This window comes from Drosophila serrata, unplaced genomic scaffold (assembly GCF_035046125.1).
Source record: "Drosophila serrata isolate PLE 108 unplaced genomic scaffold, ASM3504612v1 contig_273, whole genome shotgun sequence".
Lineage (NCBI taxonomy): Eukaryota > Metazoa > Arthropoda > Insecta > Diptera > Drosophilidae > Drosophila > Drosophila serrata.
The window spans coordinates 77680-93642 of NW_028257171.1; the positions used below are offsets into that span (position 1 = coordinate 77680).

At 35.5% G+C, this 15963-nt stretch overlaps 2 protein-coding genes across 26 annotated transcripts in view; both read right to left on the reverse strand.

The window, feature by feature from the left end:
- The window catches only part of Eip63E (cyclin dependent kinase Eip63E), a 109044-nt gene that overhangs the window by 63722 nt on the left and 29359 nt on the right, over positions 1-15963 (reverse strand). For 2 of the 25 annotated variants that reach the window (XM_086834607.1, XM_086834597.1), the window contains exons 1-2: positions 5560-5693; positions 2298-2633 (exon numbers count right to left, since the gene is read on the reverse strand). The exons of 8 other annotated variants lie outside the window; for them this stretch is intronic. In XM_086834607.1, coding sequence (XP_086690733.1) covers positions 2298-2352 — 55 coding nt within the window. In that variant the 5' untranslated portion in view covers positions 2353-2633; positions 5560-5693. Of the gene's footprint in view, positions 1-2297; positions 2634-3039; positions 3424-5470; positions 5694-15963 lie in introns of those variants that run through there. 15 more of the 25 variants (XM_086834613.1, XM_086834603.1, XM_086834612.1 and 12 more) reach the window with 11 other exon arrangements.
- Positions 7116-15913, reverse strand: LOC110177616 (protein YIPF1-like). The gene has a single exon (XM_086834616.1). The coding sequence runs from the start codon at positions 10852-10854 to the stop codon at positions 9991-9993; it is 864 nt and encodes a 287-aa protein (XP_086690742.1). The 5' UTR covers positions 10855-15913; the 3' UTR covers positions 7116-9990.

Here is a 15963-nt window from a genome sequence, read left to right on the forward strand (position 1 = left end):
GTTTTCGTAATAAACTTGGCTTGTACATATACATATAAACAATATATGTATATAGTAAGCATATATTTTGGGGGCTGAGTGTATGGGCCACCTGTTTTAATAGTTTTTGCACACGGCAGAGCGCCAGCTTTTTGACTGAAGTTTCGTTGCGTGTTCGGCAATCGTTCATCAGAAACTTGCCAAAAGTGGACAGAAAAGACGGACCTGCCAAATCCGAGCTTAATTAAAATTGAAACATATTTTTCAAAGCAAGATAGAGAAAGCAGGCAGCTGTAAAAACTCAATTACATTTTGCAAAAACATTAAAATAAAAATGATGGTGATAAGGGAATGTGGGTTGGGTTGCACATGACGATAAGGAAAAATAATAAAATCTTTGAAATATAAAAAACTGCTTTATGTGATAACAGAAACATTTGTTTTAAAAATAATTAAGAATCATCAGCAGCTTTTTGGTTATTTAAATCATTATTTAAATCATTTATATAGAATCTGTCATAATTAAATGTGTGCATTTAATTAACTCAAAACGTATCCAATTTGCACAATAATAAATCTGACATTTTCCATTTTATATGCTAAATATATTTTATTTTGTCTACTCTCAGTTTATTTAATTAATTTTCAAAATATTTGCAATATATGAAACCAAATTGAGATTCTCTATCATAAAACCCAGCCATAACTCTCCGGGTAATTGATTTAGCCTCAAAATTTAATCATTTTGGCATTGCTGCCTGGATGTAAAGGCGGCATTAATAATTAGACAACTGAATGCGACGACTTGGGAAATAATTAAATTGTATTTAGCCTAAAAGCAACACCAAAAACTAGTTGGCCACACAATCTAAACGAGTTGCACTAATAAATCAAATGGAGATAGAAGCCATAATGAGTTTCAGATGCGTTTGTTTCGTGTTTCGAATTAGATAACCGAGAGAGAGGTTTGACCGTGCTAGAGGTTGGGGGCTTATCGCCTATTGCCTTCCACAATAAAGCATAATGTCTGATTAAATAAATGATTTCGATTCCAATTCCGATTCCGAGTGGATCGTGGCGTCAGTCAGTCAGCGTCTTGGGTCAATGTTCTCTAATAAACAAAAATAAAGTTCAATTCGACTTGAATTAATATCAATTGAGGAAGGAGAGAATTTGTTTCGGTTCTCAAACGGGTTCCAGAGTTCTCGAGAATCCAAGAGATAACCGGCAGAAAGGGTGAGAGGGGGTGGCAACCAGAACTGGATTGCACAATTTTTCAATTAAATGCAGTTTCTGCTTCTGGCAGTTTCACATTTATATAACTTTTTCCTCTTTCATTTCTTTCTCCCCCCCAGCTGCTGCTCGTGTCAAAATATTTACGCTTAATTTTAATAAAATTTACTTTGAAGCCTGCCATTCTTTCGCATTTTCCCCATATTTGTACAGCATTTTAAATGGGGGGTTTTTGGCGCATATTTTACAATACATTTATTTATTTATTTATTTATTTGCACTTTTTTATGGACAGTGCAACAAACAAAAAGGAAAATGTGATATAAATATATGCATTTTCGGGCTGATTTTTTAAGAGGAGAGCGCGACGGCAGGAAGTTGGGGATTTTGTTTGTGTGCTGGAATTTAAATTGAGAGTTGGATTTATGGAGGAGTTCTCATTGTATATTATGGGGATATATATGCAGGAGCATGAAAATATGGAAGTACAATAAATAATTGGTAAAATGTCAGCAAAAATAAAAAAAAATATTGAAGCATTCCGGGAGTTGAGTCAAGCATTTCCCTTTGAGGCATAATATTATCATATATAACTCGTAAATTAATATGAAAATTAACCTTTTTCCACATTAATATTATTAAAATCAATTAAATTATATTTCTTTTTGTCAAAATATAATTTTGTATAAATACAGGAAATCAAAAACTTCCACTGAAACAACACACCTTTTTCCCCCTTTTTTTTATATCATTAAAACCTGCACAAAAATTTTCCATTCATTTCTTGAGGTTTTTACCCTCTTAGTGATTTTATTTTGTTTATATATTTTAAAAGTGTATGTAGAAAATAAACAAACACTTTTATTACACTGCAAAATTCCGCTTAACTAAAAATAAACCAAACAAACAGGGAATTTGATTATAAATATAATTTATAAAAAAAGAAAGAAAGGTGAAACATCAATGTTTTCTTGTTTATCCCTCAAAGAATTCTTCAAGTACAAGTAAGGAATTTTGTAGGCCGATCAAATAAATATATAAATGTATTTATGGGTGAGAATTATTTATGTTGTGTATATACGCACCGGCACCAAAATTATTGTTGTTAATTTTAGTGGGCTGACTGATTAATTCGGCCATCTTGAGGCTGCTGCTGCTTTTTCACACGAACAGATTTTTAGTTTAGTTTATCTTTTTAGTGTTATTTAATTGATTATTTATTTATGGCACACATTGTTGTTTGTTGGGTTTAAAACTTCTTTGGTTTTGGTTCGTAAATTTCACTCTCGATGGAGATTTATGAACTGCACACGCACTCTCGAATTAAATATATGGTTTTGATATCAATTGTGCTGTTGTCACCGATTTTGTTATCATCAGACGATGCCGAAGTTTGCATGTAAACGAGGTCAAACTGTTATCTGCAGACAAAACATCAATAAATCTAGCGGCCACAGACAACAACAAAACCGAAAGCAAACAAAAAACCACCGCAGAAAAAGTTTGCCAAAAGAAATGATATTATTTTTTATGGGCTTTGCCCTTTCTCTGGGGTGGATATTGTTTGTTAGGGGTGGTTGTGTCTACTTTGCTGAGGGTTTTCAAGCAGAAAAACATAAATTAAGCTGGGAAAAACTATTATTTTTGTATAGTAAAAAATCATAAATTTGCAAAACATTTTTGTGACAATTTCAATATTTTTTTCACTTTTTTTTACAAATTTTTTGTGAGAAAAAGTAGTTTTTAACATCTCAACAAAGGTCACTGTTTTCACTTCTTTAGAGTTGTTAAAAATCAGCAAATAAACATTTTAAAGTAAAATCATACATTTTAAATATTTATAAACATTCACAGCACACTCAAATTCAACACAATTTCATTTTCATAAAGTTCACAAAGTTCCTTTCTTATTTTTCCATTGTTTATATTGCACAAAAACGAAAGAAAATAAATAATTTTTAATAAAACCTCTTTGCACACACACACTTATTATTTTTTGTAAAAGTTTCGCAATTTTTTGGGTGTTATTCGGATATGAAATTTTTGCCGGGACGCACAACCTGCCGCCTTGGATTTCGCACACGAAATGAGGTCAACGAGATACGGGACAAAGGACTCAACGTCCTGCCTCTGAGAAACAGTCAGACAGAGACAGGTAGCCAGCAAGAGAGAGAGAGAGAGAGACTGAAACTGAGAAACGGAGAAACAGAGAATCGCATTCGGCAAAATGGAATCGGCAGCGACGTCGGCGTTTTACGTTACGCTAAGCGAAGAAGAAGCGGCTAAAAAGTAGCGCAAGGGCGACCACCGGTGGGTGGCGTTGGGTGGTGGTGGTGGTGGGTTTTCAGAGGGGTGGGTAAAAAATCTCAGAGCAAGTACAGAGAGAGAGAGCAGCACAGTGAGAGAGCCCTGTGCCGGCATGTGGAACCTAAGAGAAACTCTCTTTGATATTTAAGGGGGTGGAAAAATGCCAACCTGCTTACACGGCGTATACGCAATTTTGGTAGTTACATGACAACTTGAGGGTGAGGGCAGGTCGCGGCGTTTACAACGACAAATCATAAGGGGGTAGGTGGGTTGGTGGGTAGGTGGGTAAAGTGGGTGGTGGGTGAGAATCTGCAGCTTAGCTGGGTCAAAGGCAAATCTCGTTAGGAGATCAAAAAAACAACAAAAACAACAACAAGAAATCTCAAGCCGGTTTGAGAGTCACTGCAATCGAGACCATTTGCGTCACACACAGAGGCTTTTCCGTTGCAAATAAATGCAAATTGCTAAGGGCATCGTCTTGAGAGTCAGCTGACTGACTGAAAATCGAAGTCAACTCATGGCATAAATTATAAAGAATTTAACTACAGTCCAACAAACGTTCTCAGCGATTATATTTAATAGGTTTATTTCTACCCTCGCTTCTCCCCTTAATCTCTTGGCATTTTTCATTCAGCTTCTTTGTAGACACACAGAGAAGTTCATTATCACGATTATCTCCCGTTTGCCGCCAAATGTTTACACTTCAAAGTCACGCACCGCCTTGAACTCGGCCTGAATTTATGATACATATTAATGCAAGTACAGTGGTCAATTTGGGGGAAAATATTATAATTTTTAGAAAATCTGAAATCTTTCACAATATGGTATTTAAATATTAACAGGAATATTGGTAATTACCAATCAATTACGTTATAATTGACTGATTTTTAGGACGGATTTTGAGATTCTTTAAGCTCTTTCTTATTTGTTTTACGTTTTATAATTTCTTGAGGTCAAATACATCTTTTTATTTAGAATTTTTTTACATCAGAGTAATATTTAAATTTGTATTTGGTACTTTACAATATTTTGTATTATTAAGTTGTGTAAAAACTTCTTTCTGAATTGTCTCTTGGTTAAATTTTCTTTATAGATTGGTTCTGTACTTTTAAAATTAACAAATTTAATTGTGTATAGAAATTCCTTGGACCTTGCATTTAAAATTTAATAAATATTACTAATACGTTCCCGTTTTAAATAATAAATTAAGCACAATTGAAAATGTTCTCTGATAAAACAAATACTTTTATACAATCTAAAAACAAGTTTTCACTTCCTGAAGAAAATAATTACCTCACTATTAATGTATTTCCAATTAACACATTTTTAATTACTGTGCTAATTATACAAAATGCATGCTTTCAACAGTATCAAATTATTGGTTCATCTTTTCTAAATCTTTTCCTATTCTTTTAAATCTAAGTATTTCTCCACTGACCACTGTATTTATTTTATTATGAATTGGACAACATTAAACTGTGGGCCTCGTAATTGCCAAAAAATAAAGAAAAGAAGCGAAAAAAGCACCCGAAGATAGCAATAATAATAAACAGTCATAACCTTCAGTTTCGGCTTCCTTTTCGCCGCTGAAACGCACTTCAACCCGTGCAAAGCCTCGCCAAATAAGCGAAATTCAAATAAGAAAAAAACGCGGGGGTGCTGAGAAGGGGCTTTATATGTGTGTATAGAGGGAAGGAGGGTATCCAAAAGGCCAGAAGAGGTAACAAAACTCGGACTTCTAATTGAAACTAGAGACCGTTGTTGCTTGGGGTGCGCACTTCGGGGAAACGGCGGCTGCTCAAATAGCAAACAATTCAAATAAACAAACACAAAACACACACACGCGGAGCAAATAAACATATAAGCAAGGAGGAACAACAACAATAACGGTCTGGCACAAAATATAATAATAAAAATGTATTAAATATGATTATTTTATTTATTATCCAACGTTATTGTTGTTCCTGTTTCTGGTTATTTGCTATTTAAGCTCTGATTTATGAGGCTGCGACAAAAATTTAGACCGCACAAGTGACGTACACGAGTTATGCCAGTTTTAGAGTCACTCAACAGAAAGAGAGCGACGTATAGGGCGCGAAAGAGAGGGCTGTACAGAGAGAGAGAGAGAGAGACTGAGACATCCGAACTGTCCGAACGCAAAATTGGAACTGTTCGTCGTTAGTTGGTATTTTTAAAGATTTTTCAGCCTTAACATACGACAAGCACAGTGGGACCCATTTGAGTTGTTTCGTTGTAAAACTAATAACTTTTGACGTAGGTGAGTTATTTGGGTAACTAAAATGGGGTTCAATAGAGAATTGTTTAAGCTATAAAATAAATTTGTTAGACAGGAAGCTACGCTATTTGGATAATGAATTATGCTTAATCAAAGTTGAAAATTGTAAATATTCATGCCAGCAAACTTGTTCGATGTTCGAAGTTCGAGGGTATGAACGAAGCTTCGAACCTGCTTTCAACCTGAACTGAAAGTGAGTTTTATGTTGTAAAATGTACAAGGAAATTGATAATAATTTTAATAAAAATTAGTTAAATTACTAATTTAATGCCTGGCAATTTAATAAATATTTTTTAAATATTTTACAAGCAGCTGCAATCTGCAACAGCTGCTGCACTAGCAACATTGTATCAGCAACACAGCAGCGTCAGCCACACAATTTCTTGGCAACTTTGCTGTGGGGAAATTGCAGCAACAGCAGCGACGCCAGCTGCGACGTCGTGGTGAGTTTTCCTTGTCAATTTTCCACTACTATGAAATTTCATTCAAGCAAAAAAGGCACAAAAGAAAAACAAGTTGAAGCGCAGCCGGCAAAGTTTGAACAGCTGAAGACGAGCTTTGCGTTCCGGTTTAATACGCTTCACTCGGCTTACGTCACAAACAAATACAGAGAGAAAAAACAACGAGGACACTAATGGAAACAAAAAATTGTATTTAAATACCTATATGTTTTTTAATTATTTATATTATTATTTGATAATATTATATACAAGTCTTCATCAGTAGTCCATATATTTATGATTGATTTTTTTTTTTTTAATTAAGTCCTTTAAAATGTCATTTATTAATTTTAAAATTTCATAACTGAAATATTTTACTCTGAATAAAAAATAAAACTTATTTACAACCAATTTTTTTTGTACCAAACAAAAAGCTTATTCAGCGACCCAAAGCAAAACCCCCCAAGAAAAAACTAAAAGTAAACAAATAAAAAAAGAAAACAAATGAAAAGAAGAGAAAACAAGCTAAGAGAAGAAAGAGAAAAATGCTTATTCTGCTTTTTGAGACAAGGAAGTGTTGGCAAAAATATACACGTTCATACATATATATTTTTATATTATTTAAGAAACAGCAACAGCCATTGTTTTTTGTGCAGCAACCGAAGCACCAAAAAGCATGAATCATCGATACGCTCAGAGAGAGAGAGATAGAGAGCGATGGGGAAACACAGCCAGAGATACTGAGAGAGAGAGAGAGGAAGATACCCCAAGAGAGAGAGAGACAAGTGCAAAGGCATCCACAAAGTTTGTGGGACCCAAGTTTGGGTACCAAAGACCGGGGCCATTGGGGCAATCGCATATTTTGGTGCTCTATTTTAAATTATTAATGAGCGGCTTGTTCAGTTATTAAAAGCCTGGGAAATATCGAAGCAGAGAAGTCAGCCTCGCTCTATCTCTCTCTCTCTTTGTGGCATCTTTTCTCCCTTTTCTTTTCTCTGCGAAATTCCCCAGCGAGCGAATTTGCAGAGCAAAAATCCAGAGAAGACTCACCAAACAAAAATTTGATTAGGTTTTTTGGTATCTCGAGTTCTCCATTTGATTGCGAACCTTTTGTTGGCAATAAAAAAAGGTAACAACTGTTTAATGCCTTTGGAAAAAGAGAAATAAAATACGAAGGCAAAGATAAAATAAAAGGGATTACACCCACTTGTCTTAGTTAGGGATAGGTTAAGGTTTATCGGGGTGATTTCTTAAGTGGGTTCATCAAGATGGCATTAAGTTGAACTTTGGGAAGACATTTACTAAGCAAAACAATTTTTCTTTTTGAATAATTAACATAATTTTAAGGGAATTTTCTAATTACTTTATGTAAATTTAAATTATGTATTATAAAAAATTAAGAAATTGGCTAGTTACCTTTTTGAAAATTATATTCTACATTGATTTTAGATTGCAAAACATTTATTATTTTCCCCCTAAAAAACTTTTCCACGCATCAAAAGTCAAGTAAACTTGTCAAACCCTTGCAACCGTTTTCCACACCCCTTACACTCTATCGAGAAAACCCTTATCAGCTCGCAGAAAAAAAGGGAAAATATCAATCATTTCCACCGACCTGACTTTTTAGCAGGACCCCACCTCACGCGTCTGTCCTCTCCGTCCATTTCAATTACCCGAACCCTGGCTAATTTGCATTTGGATCGCCCTAAGGCCTGAAAAACCGTACCGCAAAAACCGCACCTGGAAAAACTTTTGCGGCTGCCTGCCATGCGAGGAAATATATAAATTTTGTAGTCATAGAGAGGGCGGTGGAGGTGGAGTTTGGGCCTTGGGAAGCCTTGTTTTGGGCCCAAAAGTGTTGCATTTGTTTAGGCTGCCGAGACACGCACTCTTTCGCCCACTCAGAGGAGTCCTGCTCCGTCCCCCCTCAGGATAGCTTTTCCTGCTTCTTGTTTTCCTCATGAATACCGCGCTGCTACCTGACTTTTCCCCCGGGTGACCAAAAAGGCAAAGCAACAGTCACAGTCACAAGGCTGTGCAAACAACAGTAGGCTAAAAATTGCGTGTGAAATGGTTTTAACTTTTGCTTTTTATCTCCAGTGTTGCACTGGCACGTGAGGGTCTCTCTGGACTTTGGACTCCAGTGTGTGTGTGTGTGTGTGTGTGTGTGTGTGTGTGTGTGTGTGTGTTAGTGGGGTGTGAGTGTGTTTGTACGAGTTTGAGGGTGTCCTTATAAAAGTTACGCATACGCCGTGTGAACCCCAGCCGATTCACGCTGCCAACTACCAGTTTCTTCTGGTTTTTATTCCTATATTCCTGTGTTTTGAACTGGAAATGAAGAAAAGTTGGCAGACACTGAGAAAAATTGACGCTCAGATAGAATTTATCAAGAGTGGAAGAAATCAAATCTAGGATATATTTTTATACCTCCGTAGGGTATTGCAGTTCAGTCCGAAGCTTAAAAAACTGTGAAGGAGTCATTTCCGACCCTACAAATCATACATATTCTTGATCAGCATGAAAAGCCGAATCGATCTAGTCATGTCTGGTAAAAAAATATATTTTCAAAATTTTTTTCAAAATTTTTTAAGGGGTTACATCATTAAAATTGTCCAAAAATTTAATAAAAATTTAAATTATTTAAAAAGTTAAATTGAGAATGCAAATTTATTTCCCTAATAAAAAGTAACATAGGAAAGTTTTCCGAATTAAAATAAATGCATTTTTGTCTTACTTATGAGATTTTAAAACTTTTGATTTTTCGACAAAATTGCCATAAAAAAATGGATTCAAAAAATTCAAAAATTTTACTCATTTTTATTTTAGTTTATTTATGATCGATATCTGATACGATACTTTAATTCAATTGAAAGCTGAAAAGGCTTGGCATCAGAAAGTTAGTTCCTTTAAAAGACCTTTAATGGTTTTGAAAACAATATTTTAACTAAAAAATATACCTTAATTTGGAACTAAATTAAATTAAATTAAATTTAAATTATTTAAAACATCGGTAAGTAAACTAAATTCCTTTTAATTTTCTTCCGGTTTACCTGCGTGTTCTCATGCAGCTTTTCTCGCTTTCCCCGCAGCACAGTTTTCTCAGCAACTCAACAAAAAGTAAATCTTCTTTTCCCCCATGTTGTTTTTGTTGACATTTTATTTCTTACTTTGCGTAGGTAAATTTAATGGAAAACGACGTGCCGTTGCCCCTTCTCTATGCCACTCTAGCCTGAAGAAAAACTTTCAGCATTCCGAATGAATTTTATTTGAAATCGAAACGGATTAAGGACAGAGGAAAAATAAGCTGCTGCTACCTCCTTCTCACTTCCATAAAGGATGCTGGGCCAATCAATTTGGGGGGGCGTGTGTGTGTGTGAATGTATTTTTTGGGGGTCTCGGGCAAAATGGACTGGCCAACTTAATTGACTTTTGAAGTGACTAACCATCAATCCTTGGACCCCTTCCCCTTTTTATCACAAGTACACACACACATGTGTGTGTGAGGGTGGAGCACATAAAATCATTTAAATAATAAATGCGGCCAAAAAGTTTATAAGGGAAGGGACGAAGGACTAACCGAAGCTTAGCATGTAATCAAAGTTTGGCTAATGAAAACATTTGCAAAATGTTTGCCCCAAATCCACATACTCTTCTTGTTTTATTTTATGCTTACACGCGGGGAAAAAATGTTGCAATTATATATATTTACATATCTTTAATAATATTGTGAGTGCCTTAATGATTTTCAGGCACTGTCTTGGTAACTGTTGTAGTCACCGAAGACTCCTGGTAACTTTGAAAGAAATACATCAGAAATCCAGCAGATACTATAAGATGAGCACTCAGTATTCCAAATATAAGAAATCTTGAGTACTTTGAGTTCCTTAAAGCCGGCTTCATAACATCAATCAATACAAATCCCGAAAGCAAAGCCGCAAGGGTCACCAGTAGCCACTTTAGCATCGATATATTGATCACACAGAGAATGGAAACGGGTATATATATAGCCAAACTATAGCCATAAATGCACAAGAGCGATATCAGAGTTGGGGTATAGCTGCCACTATTAATTTCCACAGAATCCACTGGCTTTAGGCTGTATTTGAACATGGCCCAAAGAACAACAGGCAACAGAATGGCATAGATAAAGATACAGGTGGCTGCATACGATACCAATTTGAAGTTATAATGCCATTGGTAGTCATTCCTGGCATATTGCAAGTAACTGAATAAATTTCCACTAATGGCTATCGAGAAGATCAGGGTGACTCCGATCCAAAAGGGACCATATAGATCTGGATTCTCGCTGATTTCCATACGAAGGTAATTGCTCTTCGCCCGCTTGGGCATCATCGAGTTAAGGATGCGATTAAGGACCATGAAGGTGTCCACATTGAAGTACTGCTGGTAGTATTCGATGGTGAGGAGAGATGGTTCTTCGCCTGATCCATCTGCAACCCGATCATTGACCGCATCTATTCCAGTTTCAACAGATTCATCTTGAGTTTCAAGAATCTGACAATTAACCTCGATCTGGGGAGGATCTTCGACAATATATTCGTGATAAGGCTGCAGTTTGTCAGCTGAAAGGGTCTCCATATTTATTCTTATTTAGATTTTGGATTTACTGACTCTTTTTCCTTTATTCTATCTTCTACCAGAAACGAGAAGTAGTCTGTTTAATTTAATAAAACGAAAGCAAGACCCAATTATACGTCAAAAACACACAAAAAGCAGAGCAAGCTTGAATAAAGTGTTACGAGAGATTTTTAAAATTGAATCCCTTTCTCTGTGTGTAATTTTTGTGGTTCCATAAAATCAATAAACTTAAATAACTACAAATAAGTGAGAAATTGGGGCACAACCAGAAAGAGAGGACGGGCTCTGAGCTCTGGTAAAACTAAATGCAATTACCTCCCCTCGTAATCCTTCTCTCTTTTCAACAGGATTTGGTCCTCCCTTTTTGGGAGGACGAAACTGAGCTGCAATTTCCCACACGTTCCACTTGGACTTTTCCCCTTAAATATATATACATATAAAATATACATATTTGCTAATGAGATGGATTAAGGACCAAAAAGTTGTGGACAAAGTTGACCTCTCCCCCAAAAAGTCGTCCTTCCTCTACCCATAAAACCGCAATAATAATTCATGTTTATGTCAGCCAAATAAATATGCTAAATATTGTTTGCTTGTGTGTTTGTTGTGGTTTAGTTACGGGTTTTCCCAGAGATGAGGAAGGAAATTGACAATTTCCTGCAGAGCGAAAAGGGAAAACGGATGGTGGTGGGGCGTTAAATCGGATTTAAATATATGTGTGTGGGAAATATATATTTAAACCAATTAAAGGCAAACCGATTGGATTAAAAAAATACAAATAATAAAAAGGTTGATTGAAAATATATTTATCAGTATTTAAATGTTGAATAAAGGGATGGTAATCAAAAGTAAAACGAAGCTGTAAAGACCTATACATATTTAAACAAATTCTATGTTATTTGTTTGTTATTTTGGAAAGTTCTTAGATAACTTTGGTATAATTATAATAAAGTTTCATAAACCTTATCCCCTTAGACTTCACACTTTAACAGAATAAATAAAGTATAGATCAAGATCATTAAACTGAAGCAACTCAATCTTTAGGATAATTAAAAATTCCCCTCTTCGATACAAAAGCGGCTTTATAATGTCATAACATTCGGAATACTCTGCACATTGATTTCCTGCCCCTTCAAAGAGCGATGGTTCCTTCTCCAGCCCAACATTTCCCTCTCAAATAAACCAATCGACCATGAACTGCCCCTGTTCCGCTCTTTCAAAGCCCCCCAAATTCCCATTTCATATGGCAATACACTCGTATTCCCGCAATCAACAATGAGCGAAGCACTAACTTCCGGTCTCACTTTCATTCAATTCTGCCCTGCACTTTTATTGCAATGAAAAGAGAAAAAAAAGGCAACGCCAAAAGAAAAACAAATGAAAAAAGTCGCATAAAATGCAAAGCGTTCTCGATTCCACTAAAAAGGTCTATAAACATTTTTGAGTCATCAACTTGGCCTTTTATGCTCAGTAATCGTAGACGGAAAGGGGATATCTAACTCGTAAATCAATTTCCGAAATGTAGAAAATTCAGTTTGATATAAAATAGAGCTATAATATAAAGCTAAAACTAAACTTGTTTAATTAAATTATGCAATTTTAAAAGTAAAGAGGGAAGAAGATAAAGTTGAGAAAGCATTACAAACATTTTATTCTCCTGCTATCTTTAAGAATTATTATAATGATATCGAAGCATTAGACTTTATCTATGTTTTCTGATCAATTATGATATTAAATTTCACAAATTGGTAACATTTTTAACCGTCTCTATGAAATATATTTTAATATATTGAAATATATTCAAAATAAACATGAGACATCCTTGAGATAGACTTGTAAATTTCTTTTGTAATCATTATAGTATATGATTATTGATATTTTCCTCTTTCTATGGTATCTCATAGTCGTTTCACTTTTTTTCTCCATCACCAAGAGTGAGAACCAATTTACAGCTTTGCCCAAAAAAGAAAAGAAAACAAAAACGGAACAGAATTAAAGCAAACAAACAGCACGCACAAGCATTTAATGGAGGCCAGTGTGGGGGCATGTGGCAGATGCTGATGATTTTGGAGGGGCCACAGATGAAAAATAGGAAGAACCACACACACACATGAGGCTGTGTGTGTTTGTACATCGAATTGAATGGGAATAAAATGCAAGAACGGAAATCAGAATGTCTCAAGTGCTTTAATTGCCCCGCAATCCAACAGATAGTTTTCATTTGCACAAAACTAATTTGAGGGCACAACTCTCGAGTGGAATTAAATATGTGAAAAAAAAAATACGGTGGAAAATAGGAAAATAGTATGAGGGTGACACTTGATGAGTGTCTCAAGTGCCTTTCGAGTGCTAATATATGCTCTATCAGAATTCATAGAAAAATTAAGCACTATGGTAATGGAAATATATAAATTAAATAGGAAAATTCATTAATAGGTTATACTTTTCTTTATAACAAGGATGATAATATTAAAAGACACAAAACATAAAGGTTAATTTCATATATTACACACGCATATAACTAATTTTACAACCTTTTCATAAATTTCCATAAAATGCATAACCAAACAAATTGCGGAAAACTAATTAAACCCCTTTTTGGGTGAGAAAATCTAAAAACAAATTTCTGACTGCAAATTTTAGAACAATTTAATTATGCAGACAAACAAAATTTTTGCACAAGCTAATTTGACAAAGTTTAATAGAGGATTTTTTTATCTATATATAGAATGTAATTTAATTGCCTGCAAAGATCTGCAAACAGAATTTTCACAAACTAATTTGATGGCCAACTTTGTTTTTTGGGGTCTTCTTGTGGACTAGTGTAAAGTTGGGGCAACTTCGTGTTCACTTTAAAATTTGCATAATTAGACAAAAGAGTTTTGGCTGGAGAGTTGCAGCCGAGAAGTCCTTCCAAGGAAATGAACTTCCTTTCTGGCTATCTATAGGCAAACTCCCACAGTGTTTTTGCCTCAAACATTCTCCATTTTCCATTTTGCATTTTCCATTTTCCATTTTGTTTACTTTTCGATTGAAGCTGCAACTTTTGTGGCTCGCAAATCTTTTTTGTTCATAACCAACAGGGAGAGCTTGGGGGGCTGAAAACTAAAAACTGCAGTTGTTTATTTATTTATTTATTTATTTTGCTTCTTGGCTTGGCTAACCCAAAAAACTTGGCCAGAAAATTATGTGTATTTCTACGACTTATGAAATTTATTAGCCGCCTATCTGCCTTGCTTCCGTTTTGTTAGTTTTAATTGGAAGCACATTTAAGCCATTTCTTGGAATATATCTCATGTGTGTCGTTTGACTTTGATTAATGGAAATTCGAGAACAAACCCAAAACAAACAAGCTAAACTAATGAATTTTTGGGCCGAGAGTTTTAAACAGCGGGTGTTTGCATAGTTTTCAATGTTATTGAGTTTCAGGTTGATTAAGTCTGGCAGAGATTTAATGAAGTTACTTCAGGCTAATTACAAAGCAAACTCCGATGATGTCATCAATGCAAAATCATTGAGAAATCCTTGAATTTGATTTAATTGCAAAAGGCATTTCATTTATTGCCAGTTCGTTTTGTGGCAATTGTGGCAAGAACTTAATTAAGCAGCTGCAGCAACATCGCAGAAGATGAAAGGTGTAAATATTTCTTCATTTTCCTTTATTTTCCCCCCCTTTATGTGCATCCTGAGAATTTTCACTGACCGACACACACACACAATCCAATCAACAATGGGGGGAAAAACTACAGAAAAAAAGAAGTACATGAAGGCAGGACGACATGCAACCATGGCGATCCTGGCAGGCGCTGAGAAAATTAAAAACTCTCTTTTCCTCGCAAATGCACAAAAGGGTTAAAACGGGTTAAATGGCTTAAACGATGGGCGGCCCTTGGCGTGGGAGGCGTGTCCATCGTTAGGGGCCAATAAAAGTACGTGAGTAATGCACCAAATGGCGGCAGTCGAGCGCGTAGCAGCGCTCATAAATTGATTGAACCAAAAGGGAAAATTGATATAGCAAAAGGATGGGCAAGAAAGAAAATATCCAAAGAAAAATATGCAAAAAGGAGCACAAAGAAATATTAGTCTTTAAACTATTCAAATCTCTTTTAATGTTGATAAACCTTTTATAGGATTTTAGAACTCCTCGATTTCTGGTCTTAACATATCTTTGAACTCTCCTTTCTTATATTATTTAAAAGAATCCCGAATGTTTTTAACATTTTCATAGTTCTACGAGAATTATTTCTGTAAAATTCACTTTTCCTTTCTTTCAGTGTCCCAATATCTAATGGATCTCCAAGAAATATTTCTGCAGTGCACGACAAAAGAAAACCATTGCAGTTGGAAAAGCGAGAACAAGGCAACACCAATGCGATACTGAACTGAGCCCACGTGGCGTATGAGTGACGTGAATTTATGTAAGCTGTCCCAGAGAGAATGGGGGGGGGAGACAGAAACTGCTTAACTTGCCACGTTCTAATCAGTGAATGCAACTGCAAACATTTTGTTTGCCTGCTGCCCCAAAGTTACTACACAGGAAAAGAGGTGGGGCAAGGGGTAGAGAGCTGGGGGAGCTGTTGTGGTGGGAAAACCAGTTTCAGTTGCAGTTGTTCACCTTCAGCGTCCTTTAAGCCAGTCAAACGGGAGTGTGATCAGGGGGAGGTGTTGCACAGGGAAAGGGAAAGGGCCATGCCACAACAACACACACACAGAGCCCGGTGCAAACACAAAACGAACCGAAAGGGCGGCCAACGCCAACCGAGAAAACTGAGAATCCAGAACCCGAACACAGGCGGGAACAACAAAAATAAACGCAGAGGGGAACAAGAACAACAAGAAGTGTTTGGAATGCACAATTGAAATTGAGATTTATGTGGCCATCACCAGATACCCTAGAAAAACGAAAGGGGTAGGGAATAGGGAATAGTATGATTAAAATTCTCTAAAGGAAATCTCAATTGAAGAACCATTTAAAATTATTTAAAATTAAATATAACTAGAATAAGCTTCTATTTCTTTTCATTTTTCTTTACAGTAAAAACATTTTATTAGAAAAAAAAAAAAACTGTACAACATTATTGTTAAACTAAGAATTTAAGAAAAAACCAT